Source organism: Tursiops truncatus, chromosome 20, assembly GCF_011762595.2.
Source record: "Tursiops truncatus isolate mTurTru1 chromosome 20, mTurTru1.mat.Y, whole genome shotgun sequence".
Taxonomy (NCBI): Eukaryota; Metazoa; Chordata; class Mammalia; order Artiodactyla; family Delphinidae; genus Tursiops; species Tursiops truncatus.
Window position 1 is genome coordinate 39,284,700 of NC_047053.1, and position 12,089 is coordinate 39,296,788.

Below are 12,089 nucleotides of genomic sequence, written 5' to 3' on the forward strand. Positions count from 1 at the left end.
CCTGTGGCTTGCAGTCAGCTGATCTGATTTTAAGTAGAAACAAAAAGAGCCCCTAAGCTTCCATTTGAGGGCAAGTGGTAACCTGTGCCCCCATTATCTCATCTTAAGGTTTTCTAAATCTCATGACAGTATTTCTCTGCACTTCTGGTGTACCCAGTGCCTATCCTTCCTTTTTTTTTTTTTCCTTTTGGTTGTTGAGAGTAGATCCTGCTTCTAGAATTTACTTCCCAAACAATTGCTTTCACTTGTTTAGACTTTCAGACTTATCATCTGGTTTATACTCAGTTCCCCACCCACCACCCTTTGACTTTACATTTATGGTCCTATGACTTTATCAAGAGGGGTTCCCACGTGGCATTTTTCGATAGTGGGGTTGACAGAAATAGAATCAAATTGAAATTTAGAGTGAAAATGATAGAGAAAAATTCTCCTGATTTTTTGTTTAGTTTTGCTTTTGAAAAAGAAGATTATTCTGGCTTACTTCTAGTCTTTGGTCAAACACGTAGTGCATGGATATTGAAGTTGGGGAGGTCAGTCAGTGGAGAAGTCAGTTGGCCTTCATTTTTTAGGGTAGCTTCTCCTTCCTGATGAGAGGAAAGGTGGTAAGATGTATTATGAAGAGAGAGACTAGGAAATGTAGACCTACATCGGAGAAGGTCCTGCTCCTCCTTCATTTTATTGTATAAACTGTCATGGTGGAAATCATTTTAAATCTAAACAATCAAACTAGTCCACATGCTCTATATTGGCTTATTAGCTCTTACTTTTTCTTCACTTCGCTTGATTTAGATTGTTGGCTTAAGCTATGTTCTCAAGAATCCTTAAACTGTAAAGCGTACGTGAACTTTTTAATATTCCTAGATTCCTGGTCAGAAACTAGGACATTCAGATATGTTTTCACTTTTCCTTCCCTTTATTGATGCAATGGAGGCTCATGCCTGCCCAGCTATTGTGCTTCTTATCCTTTTGGACAAAGAAATACTCTTTAAATCCCATGGTTTGGAGCATTTTTTACAGTGGTCATGCTGAAAGTTCTCATGTTCTGAATTTTTAAGAGCATGGAAAACTTAGAAATCTGGAGATGGCCCTTCTATCTTTCTCCTGTTCAAGACGGTGACAACGCCTTGCTTTCTTCCTTAGAAAGAGAGTCTCCATCTTTTGCATTCTTACCCAGAGAAAATTCTAGCTTGTAGCTGCCTGTAAAGTTGGTGTTGAATGTTTCTGCAGAGTTGCCTTGTTTTTGCTCAAAAGGAAGAAACACTTCAGCTTCTATCCATATGCAAAGGTATTTCTTGGTACTTTCATGGCTCATTCAGGGAAACATAAGAGAAAAAATGGTTTCCACCAAGTAACAGATTTATACAGGTGATACCATCATTTAATGTTTTTTCCTTTATTCCTTATTTCTAAAACCATTTCCCCAGATGCTTTACTGGGGTAATTCTGCTTCCTTTACCTCTTGTTTCTTTCCTTTGTTTTCTTCCCCTGTTCTTTTTGTCTTCTTTTTGTAGGTATGTCTTCTCTTTTGGTGTTTTTTTTTTTTTTTTTAATCTTTATTTTCTGAACTTATCTCCTGGTTCCTCGTTCCCTGCATGCCACTAACTATTTTCATTAGATATTAATTGATTTGTGAATTCAGGCTGAATTGCATCATCAGCAGATGGCGGATCCAGACCTGTTGGAAGAATCCTCATCCCTCTTGGAGCCAAGTGAGATGGGAAGAGGCACGCCTTTAAGACTTGGGTATGTACCACTTCAGCCCTCTGTACTCAGTGGGGTCATGTTCATTTTTGCTTTTCAAAAGAGCGGTGTTGCTGGGCATTCACTTGCTTCCAGGATGCCCTCTCTTCTGAGCCCATTGCGAAGTGTTGCTAAGTTGCTTTGCATTCGGTTACTGAGTTGTTCTGTCAACCCTCTGCTGAGTCCAGGAATCAGACTTTGGCAGCCCTTTTTTTTTTTTTTTTTGGCGGTACACGGGCCTCTCACTGTTGTGGCCTCTCCCGTCGCGGAGCACAGGCTCCGGACGCGCAGGCTCAGCGGCCATGGCTCACGAGCCTAGCCGCTCCGCGGCATGTGGGATCTTCCTGGACTGGGGCACGAACCCGCGTCCCCTGCATCAGCAGGCGGACTCTCAACCACTGTGCCACCAGGGAAGCCCCTGGCAGCCCTTTTGACATAACAATGCATATCCTCCTGTTTGGCGTCTTTGCCCCCTGCTCTCACTTTCCTCCCATACCGTGGCGTGGAATTGTTCCCAATCTGGCTCTTCTCCCCACAGCTTCGTGGCTGGTGTGATTAACCGGGAGCGCATCCCTACTTTTGAGCGCATGCTTTGGCGGGTGTGCCGGGGGAATGTGTTCCTGCGGCAGGCTGAAATCGAGAACCCCCTGGAGGATCCTGTGACTGTAAGACAAGGAAATTGCGTCTCATGGAGTAGGTCTTGTAAAGGGAGCTCAGAGCAGTAACTCAGCAGGTGCCACCTGAATCTGACCCTCCCATGGAGGAGCCCTTAGGTTTACTCTGCTTTGATCTATGAATTTGAAGGACTGCTCTTTTCCTCTTTACCTCCATCACATGTGTACATACAATGTATATGTGACGTATACATATATACGTTCAAGCTTTACCCGTGTAGGTATTACTTTGATTAGAAGTGTGTTTTTTCCAGTTATTTTAAACTTTAGCTTTATATGTTTTCTGTTACTTATCTGGGACCAAAAGAAAATTAACTTTCTATGAAAATTAACTTAAAGACATCTAGTTCCAAGTCTGGTAACATCCATATGTAAAAAGAGGAGAGATTTCCTAAACTGTGATCTTTATAAGCTGATGAAACTTTAATTGGTAAAGTTTTTTGTCTACTTGTTTGTTGGGAGTTTTAGGAACTTAGTTTAAAGATTTATATTGTACAAGATGGGATGATCTTCCCCACCCAATGCTTTGGAAAGTAGGAATAGCTTAGCATCTTGGCATTTGACATAATGGGACAGAGTTCTTAGCATAAACCTACATTTAGAATGGTGAGTCCTAATTTCAGGGATGACAAGCAAAGAAGATTAAATGTTCTGCAAAAAATTTATTTCATTTTGGTATTCGTATTATTTGGAAACCTGGAGTTGGTTTTTATGTTCTCAAGTGTCTTTTGGGTTTCTTAAATTAGTATTCTTTTTTCTACCTAAGAAAAGAGGTTGAATTATAAGGCTTCTCAGAGTCGGTGGGTCATACAACTAGAAATGATCCTGGTAAATGGATCTTCTCCTCGGTACCGAGTAGGAGTGTGGTGACACTTAGGTTACAGTGAGTGTCTCCTTACACTGAGGAGCAGTGTTATAGTCTTACTGAAGGCTGTCCCTGGGTTGTAGAGACATTGTAGTCAGCAATCACACCTAGTGTGGAGCTGTTCTCAGGAATATTCAGCCAAGTTCCTGGGCAACAGAAACATTATTTTATCAACAAATCGAGTAAGGGAGGGTCTGGATATCTACAGCAGAGCAGCTGCACAAAGAATGTGCTCCAGTTTATTCCTAGAGAACTTAGGAATTTCAGACTCTTGAGCCTTACTTTCTTCACTCCTTCACTCTTTTTCCCTCTTTATCCTTCTATAATTTTGTTTGTTTTCCTGTAATAAAGGCTCTATAGGAATAGGAGAAAATACAGGCAACCAGAGACCATCCTGGTTGACACCCACTATAGCTTATTTTCCTGATCTTTCCTTCTAGCCTTTGCCTCATACTTCAGGTATAAACTTGGTATTTGGAATGGATTGCCTTCCGCCCTGCCCCCTAAGGTGTAAATGGGCATGAATCATGAGATTCTGCATCAACATTCTTCCCAACTACTCAGTCCCTTGTAGTTATTCATTCCCCTTTATCTGGAGTTTCTAAGCATGGGAATAAGCAGGAATGGCTTCCTTCTCTTTCCTCTTCTCTGTACTTATGTCATTTAGGCAATATAAGATTTGTTCAGTTTAAAGTTGAATTGGTAAGTAGGGCTAAATTGTTCTAAGAAGAGAATCATCTTTGCATCCGTGTCAATCTCCTGGTTGAGTTGAAAAACAAGTACAGAAAGATTTTTGTGAATCAGAGATTACAGGGCAAATGTTCTTGTAGTGGAGCTTAAGAAATGGATTGAGGGTAATGGTTAAAACACACAGTTGCCATACCCTTAAAAGATTCCAGTTGTTTCTCTGTCACCAAGAAAGTAAGTTACTTAAGAAGTTTTCTTCTGGATTATAAGTCTGAATTCTTGGTTTTTGGTTTGGGGCCTAGGGAGACTACGTGCACAAGTCTGTGTTCATCATTTTCTTCCAAGGCGATCAGCTGAAAAACAGAGTCAAGAAAATCTGTGAAGGGTAAGAGGAAGGTGCCTCCCCCTAGGGTGCATCCAAGCCACCTAACTATTATTAAGCCTAGAGAATAGAGAGACACAAAGCCTGTTCATCCACCTTGACGCGGTGAATATGTCTTTTAATAATGTTAAGGTTATTTTAAACAATGAGAAATGGCCTAAGTTTATTTTTTTAGACTGTCAAAATCACAATTTCCTTTTCTTAGAAAAAGTAGTTAGGACTCATGATTTATAAATTCTACATTGTTCTGGGACAATGGGTCTTCATACCTAGCAGTGTACCATAGGCACTGTGCCCTTAAACTCTTCTGAAATTCTGCCCATGAGATCTTTTTTCCATGCCATTTTTCTCCAGCAATTTATAATGTAATTTGTATCACCATTTCTTTTTCTTTTTTTTTTTAATCTAAAGGAATTTAATAGCTACACAGAATGTTAAAACAGTTCAAATGTTGCTGCTCTATCTGTAGGCTCCTTCTCATAAATAATTATTATTAATTAGTGCATCAGTCTGAACGAATCCTGTTTGGGTCCTTCTAGTAAGTTAACATTACTTTCTGAGATTACTTAAATTGGCTACGTTAAGGAATTTCAGTGTTTCTCAGGCTGTTTCTGCACATTCCAGGTTCCGGGCCTCAATCTATCCCTGTCCTGAGACGCCACAGGAGAGGAAGGAGATGGCTTCTGGGGTTAATACCAGGATTGACGATCTCCAAATGGTACACAGAGGCCTGGAGGGAATTTGTTTTTGTGAAATACTACAGTAGAACACCATTCTTCTTCCTTGAAACACGAACAGTTAGTTTATTAGGCACCTGCAGCAGCCCAGGATACATTTCTTTTTTTTTGCTATTTTTAATTCATTCCTTGAAACTTTTCCCCAGCTCCCATGGGGAATGACTTAAAAATGGCATGAATCATCTTCAGATGCTACGCATCTGAAATCGTTGTTGCCTAGAGTATTCAGTCCCCCTCCTCATGAGTCTGAGATACTTTTATAGTGAAGTGTGCTTAGTTAGGGAAAAAAATCAAATAACATAGAAGTACACATCAAGTCAATTCTGCCTCACACGCACTGTCTCCAGAGCAGCCACTCTTAACAGCTTGGTGTGGATCCTTCTGGTCACCTTGAATCTGAACCACAGAGTCTAGCCAGTGAGTCCTGGTGTAACTCTCATACCCAAGAAGAAACATTTCCCAAATTGCAGTGTGTGTGGTTTGCACACACCATGGTTATCACGGGGTTCTCAGTAGGGGGTCGTGATTTATGCACACATGGAAGGAAAAGGGTGCCCAGTGGGAGCTTTGTTCCCTATTGAAAGGATGTGATGATTGCCCCCTTGAAACGTTAATAAACATACTTAATCCCAGAGGCAGTTCTTTCCAGCAGTGGCAAATTGTCAGAGATGCGTTGTAACTCCCATTTCAGCATCGTTTCTCATCTTTCCCTCCAACCCCCTCTGTACGTGACCCGCCGACTTGACCTGTTGCCAGCTCCTTTCAGATACACTTACCTGTTTAACCAAAGGAAGAGTTTTTTTAGAACTGCTGGTGGGTGATAAGCCATGCTAGTACATTCTGGGTTCTAGGACTGTTCTACCCCCTCCTTATGAGGTAGGCTTGTGGTAGATTTTGAAGAGCATGTGCAATAGTCGTTATAAATGACTAGAATCTGATTTTTAAAACACCAAACTGTGTGAAGTAAAATTTTAAAAGGGATTGAATACCAAGGGGTGAGATGTGTGGGCGTGGGCTGGTGGGGAAAGAGAAAAGCAAATAGAACATTGCTTGCAAGTTTATTTAGCATCTTTCCAGAAGTTTAAATAGTGATTGTGAAATTGTCAACAACCACGAAAGAAAGTAGCTTTGTTCCTTTATTTTCAAGTGATACAAGAGTTTCCCTAGCATGCCATGGCTTTTTTTTTTTTTTTAAAAAAAACACCTCTCATGGAAGTTACTTTCTACTGCCCAAGACAGTTTCTCAGGGAGCAATGACGACTTTTTTCCCAAACTGACTTGAAAAGCTAGCTATGATGGAGACTTGAGCTAAAATGATTAATGTATAGTTTTTTCCTCTTCAAACAAATGTGATTTAAGGTAGATTGTCACGCACAAGTGTGAATGGTGGGGTGCTTGCCCAATTTTGGCTTAGCCCCTCTTCTGCTGTAGAAATCTTAATTATTTGGTGATAAACAAGGTAGTAGAATGTAAAGTGTTCCTGGCCCTTCCTCCCACTCTATTCTTGGCAATGTGATTCCTCCGAGGGAACTCTGTACTGGTTTCCAAAGGATCAGCCTTCTTGGGGGGAAAGGAAGCCTGACAGAAGAATCAAGCCTTATCTGCTCCATGCTGCCCGTGGTATGTGGCGGTGTAAATCCGCTCTAAAGGCCGTGTGTCTCGTCCTCCTGGCAGGCAGCCTCTCTTGGCAGAGGCAGATGCTGGTGTTCAGCGGCACCTCTGTCTCCCGGTCCCTGAGGCTGGCTGATGTTCAGGGTGCGCTGCCGCTTGCTGTGCTTAAGTAGGGATTTGACAACTCGGTCAGCTCCTGGGCCTGTGATGCTGACTTCTTTGACTCTGAGTTACAGGCTCCACATGGAAAGTCATTGCTCTTTAGTGAGCCAGATAAAAGCCAGTGACCTACATTGTTCTGCTGTGGATTTTGTGGTCAGATTAAATTTAGAGAGAAAAGCTAAAAACCACTTCCTCAGGTTTCTCTTCAGCTTGAAACTAAATGAATATGAATGTTAGTCATTGGAACTCTAATTTCTTATAATTTGGCCAAAAAAAAAGAGAAAATTCTAGCCAGAGGAAGAAAAAGCCCAGATCCCCACCTGCCCTTCTCAGAAAGCTGTGCCTCTTTGCCTTCATATCCTGAATTCTAAGACTGGTGTTAGAAGGAACCCTGTCTGCTCCTTTCTCTCCCAAAAGGTTCTGAATCAAACGGAGGATCACCGCCAGAGGGTTCTGCAGGCAGCTGCTAAGAACATCCGTGTCTGGTTCATCAAAGTGCGGAAGATGAAGGCCATTTACCACACTTTGAACCTGTGCAATATAGACGTGACCCAGAAGTGCCTGATTGCGGAGGTCTGGTGCCCTGTCACTGACCTTGACTCCATCCAGTTTGCGCTCAGAAGGGGCACGGTGAGTCCCCCACAGCTAGCAGTGCAGCCTACAGCTAGGAAGAGAGGATCCCATCCATAGTAACATGAACCAATTACATTTTTATGGCATTTTTAGTCTCAGAGTTCTTTAATATACTCATCTTGTATCCTGACAATACATTTCGTATATGCTTATTTTTCAAATGTAGAAATTGCAGTTGAAAAGAAGATTAAATGATTTGGTCATATACCCATGATCCTTCAGGGTAGCTCAAAATCAGAACATCAATTTCCTGATCCACTCTCTCTGTCCGTTAGACTAGTTCCATAATATAACCCTCGCAGTTCCATTTAGTAGTTAATTAGAGCTACTGCCCTATCCAAAGCACTGATCTAGGAGCCCGGAGGTACAGAGATGTAAAAAATAGGCCTTCAGGTATCTATGACTTATTTGAAGAGGCTGATGTGCATACAACACAGTCTGTGCTAAGAGTAGTTTATGTGTGTGGAGGGAAGGAAGGCACTAGCTTTTCCAACTAGGATGATTAGAAAAAGCTTCAAGAAGGTGGCATTTACTCAGGGCTTTGAAGAATTGGTAAGATGTTGACTGGCAACAATAAGAAGAAAACAGTATGGACAAAGGCAGGAAATACAGTGTGACCATGTGTGGTTGGGCCAGAACAGGAATGGTAATGGGTGAGCTGAAGAGCAGGAGGCAAACCTAGGTCAGGGAGACTGGAACCTAATTGTCAAGGGTTGTTTTTTTCTGTTTTGCTTTTTTAATTAATTAATTTATTTATTCATTTATTTTTTGGCTCTGTCGAGTCTTCGTTGCTGTGTGCGGGCTTTTCTCTAGTTGCGGCGAGCGGGGGCTACTCTTTGTTGCAGTGCACGGGCTTCTCATTGCAGTGGCTTCTCTTATTGCAGAGCATGGGCTCTAGGCACGTGGGCTTCAGTACTTGTGGCACACGGGCTCAGTAGTTGTGGCTCACGGGCTCTAGAGCACAGGCTCAGTAGTTGTGGCACACAGGCTTAGTTGCTCTGCGGCATGTGGGATCTTCCCGGACCAGGGCTCAAACCTGTGTCCTCTGCATTGGCAGGCAGATTCTTAACCACTGTGCCACCAGGGAAGTCCCATGAAGGGTTTTTAATGCCAGCTTAGTGGGTTTAAATTTTATCCCAGAGGGAGTGGAGAGACATTGGAAGTTATTTAGCAGTGAAAGGACATGATCAAAACGGTTTTAAAAGAGTAATCCAGGGACTTCCCTGGCGGTACAGTGGTTAGGACTCTGTGCTTCCACAGCAGGGGGCCCGGGTTTGCTTCCTGGTCAGGAAACTAAGATCCCATATCCCACATGCCTCGAGGCGTGGCCAAATAAATAAATAAATAGAATAAAATGAGTAATCCATTGATAGCATCTGGGTTGGATTGGGGAGTAGAGAGAGTCTACAAGTAGGGGTTCAGTTAGGAGGTAATTGTAAACACAGAGCAGTAAGTGATAATGACCCCTGCAGTTAAAAGCAAATAATGATGAATTTGTGAGACACTCTGAAGGAGGTATCAATTGGTATATTTGGTATTTTGCAATGTGCAGGAGAAGTACAAGGAGAAAAAACTAAAAATGTTTCTGAGGCATCAAAGCTGGGTGGCTGGTAGAACAATAGTTTCATTGATGGAAGTAAAAGTTCAGCAAGAGAAACTTATTGATCTGAGAAAGATGATAAGTTCAGTTTCAGTCACATTGAGGGGTTGGACAGAAATCCACATGGAAATCTCAAGCAGAAAATGGGATAGGCTCTCAAAAGAAAGGGCAACATGAAAGAGACGGGTTGCATGAGGTTGGAAGGGTGTGAGACCTCCAAGAGAGAAAATAAGGAGCTAATAGTAGAACGTTGGGGGCCCTGCAGTGTTACAGGCAGGGGAGGAAGAGCCAGCAAAGAGACAGGAAAGGCATGGTTGGTAAGCAGAAGAGGTAGCTCTCCAGCGTCAGGGGCTTGCATATAAGAGAAAAGACCTTTGGATCCGGTGATGAGCCAGCCACTTTGGCCAAGTGTGCTCTGCTAGACTACAAGGATTAGGGAGTTAAGAGTAGGTGGCAAAGGAAGAAAGTCAGAGAATAACTTTGCTTCCTCCATAAAAGGAGAAGAGAACAATGACACTTGTAGACAGGCAGATAAGGATGTCTCCAGAGTAGGTACCACATTTTCTTTGGTTACATATTTTAGAATTATTTTTTTTTCATGGTGAGGATAGTTTTCCTAAGACTTCATTTAAATCTTTCATTGTAAATTTTATAGCTAGTTCCAGTTTCCCCAAAGACCGGAAGGCTTGAGATATAATTTACATAAAAGAAAATACACATATTTTATGTGTACTGTTCGATGAGTTTTGATAAATATATATGCCTGTGTAACCACCATCACAATTAGGAGGGTGACCTGATTCTGAAATATGTGCTTTATGTTTCCCAGGAACACAGTGGCTCCACCGTGCCCTCCATCCTGAACAGGATGCAGACAAACCAGACTCCCCCAACCTATAACAAAACCAACAAGTTCACATGTGGCTTTCAGAACATAGTGGATGCTTATGGAATTGGAACTTACCGAGAGATAAATCCAGGTAAAAAAGCTTGAATCTTTTCCCTCTTAGAGGTTTTATTCTTTGTTATTTCTTTCAGTGCCTCACTCTGAATGCAATTGAACACAATTGGCTTAAAACTAAAGATGTTGTCAAGGCCTCAGCTGTTGTGTATTTCCTGTGAGGAGGTGCCTGTGTGGATGCAGGGAGTGAGGTTTATCGCTGGGTGGCACCCCTTTGGGAGGTGCTCTTATAGGAGTTTTGTAGGAATGAGCTCCATGGATTGGATTCCTCTCTGCCCTCGCGGCTGTACAGCGCCTGGCTTTCTCTTGCACACCATTTGCTGGGACTGCTTTAAGCAAAAAGTTTTCTCCAAGGTAATTGATATTTTAAAATAGCTTCCCTGTTCCAGGTTAGAGAAAATATAGCAATTGTTGACCATTTTAGGCACAAGGCAGATTTCTCCTCTGTTCAGAGAGTTAATGATTAAATCCGGAGTCTGAGAGTTCATTTTCAGTGGGAGCCTTCTGCAGGACCTGCTTTACTCCAGGTTCTGGGCTTTCTCCCACTCACCCAGTGGCTTTTTTCAGCTAGTTACTATACAAGGGAGGAAAGCTGGCCTGCCCCAGGAGCAGTGTCCCAGGGGTGAGAGAAAGGAATCAAAGAACAAATCACACTGGTGCACACTAGAGACAAAACTTTGATTTCTCGTGAGGTTCTTTGTTGAAAATGCGGGCAGTAGCTGGGATGCCACCAGAGCTGCTTTGTGAGGCTGTGCAGATCCTGCCGTGAAAGTTACCCCTGCGAGTCCCTCTGACCAACAGCTTGGGAATAAGTCACCTTATATTGATCTTAGATGATGGAGAGGGATGTGATATGCTCGGAATTGCTGCGGTTTTCTGTACTTGGTCTTTTTCCTTCTTTGGTTTCTTTATAGCTCCATATACCATCATCACTTTCCCTTTCCTATTTGCTGTGATGTTTGGGGACTTTGGCCACGGCATTTTGATGACCCTTTTTGCTGTATGGATGGTGTTAAGGGAGAGCCGGATCCTCTCCCAGAAGAATGAGAATGAGGTAATGTTTTGTTTGTTTTTGATAGAAACTCAGAAACATAAGGTAATTTTATTATTTTCTTGACATATTTCTAATATTTTTCTCATATAATCTTTGGCTGCTTTACTATCATTGTCTCTTCATAGGGCAACACATTTTTAATAATTTTGTACAGACAGAAGGATAATTCAGTCTTTCCTCTAGTATGATTGATGGAAGTGTATTTATTATATTTTTATTTTTTTATTTATTGAGATATAGTTGATTTGCAATATTATATTAGTTTCAGGCATACAAATAGTGATTCAAAACCTTTATAGATTATACTCCACTTATAATTATTATAAAATATTGGCTCTATTCCCTGTGCTGTACAATATATCCTTGTAGCTTATTTATTTTATACATAATAGTTTATACCTCTTAATCCCCTACCTCTATCGTGTCCCTCCCCACTTACCTCTCCCCACTGGTGACCACTAGTTAATTCAAGAACGAGGTAATGTTTAAGTTACATCTGTGTCGGTCTGAAACTTTATAATTTCTCAAGCATTCATTATGAAAATTATCTGGAAATCTTTGATCCATGAATTTATAGAGAAGTTATAGAGACTATTTAGAGAATAGAGAAGTTATTTTCATTTTAACACTAAAGAGGTCACGTGCTGTGAAAGTAAATTTCTTGTTAGCGTTGTATTTTGGTCTTTACTTCAAGCTCTCTGACTCAGAATGGGGTAAGAGTGGTGTGAGAGGAAGCGTCTAGTACATTATAAATAACACTGTCACGACATTAGCTGCATCTAATGAGTACATTTCATTGACCTCTTTCTCCTGGCTCCCAGATGTTTAGCACGGTGTTCAGCGGACGGTACATTATTCTGCTGATGGGTGTGTTCTCCATCTACACGGGCCTCATCTACAATGATTGCTTTTCCAAGTCTCTTAATATCTTCGGATCATCCTGGAGTGTGCGGCCAATGTTTACTTTATACAATTGGACGTAA

General features: G+C 41.7%; 1 protein-coding gene across 15 annotated transcripts in view; it reads left to right on the top strand.

Moving 5' to 3' along the window:
* ATP6V0A1 (ATPase H+ transporting V0 subunit a1) overlaps positions 1-12,089 on the top strand; it is an 85,589-nt gene that overhangs the window by 45,667 nt on the left and 27,833 nt on the right. For 10 of the 15 annotated variants that reach the window (XR_004523768.2, XR_004523769.2, XM_033847234.2 and 7 more), the window contains 8 exons: positions 1,640-1,743; positions 2,279-2,405; positions 4,269-4,351; positions 4,973-5,066; positions 7,276-7,488; positions 9,921-10,071; positions 10,967-11,106; positions 11,928-12,085. Coding sequence is in view for 13 of the 15 variants with exons in the window: in XM_033847234.2 (XP_033703125.1) it covers positions 1,640-1,743; positions 2,279-2,405; positions 4,269-4,351; positions 4,973-5,066; positions 7,276-7,488; positions 9,921-10,071; positions 10,967-11,106; positions 11,928-12,085 (1,070 nt within the window). In the remaining 2 variants the exon portion in view is untranslated. The remainder of the gene's footprint in view (positions 1-1,639; positions 1,744-2,278; positions 2,406-4,268; positions 4,352-4,972; positions 5,067-7,275; positions 7,489-9,920; positions 10,072-10,966; positions 11,107-11,927; positions 12,086-12,089) is intronic. The other 5 variants (XM_073798377.1, XM_033847239.2, XM_033847235.2 and 2 more) reach the window with 2 other exon arrangements.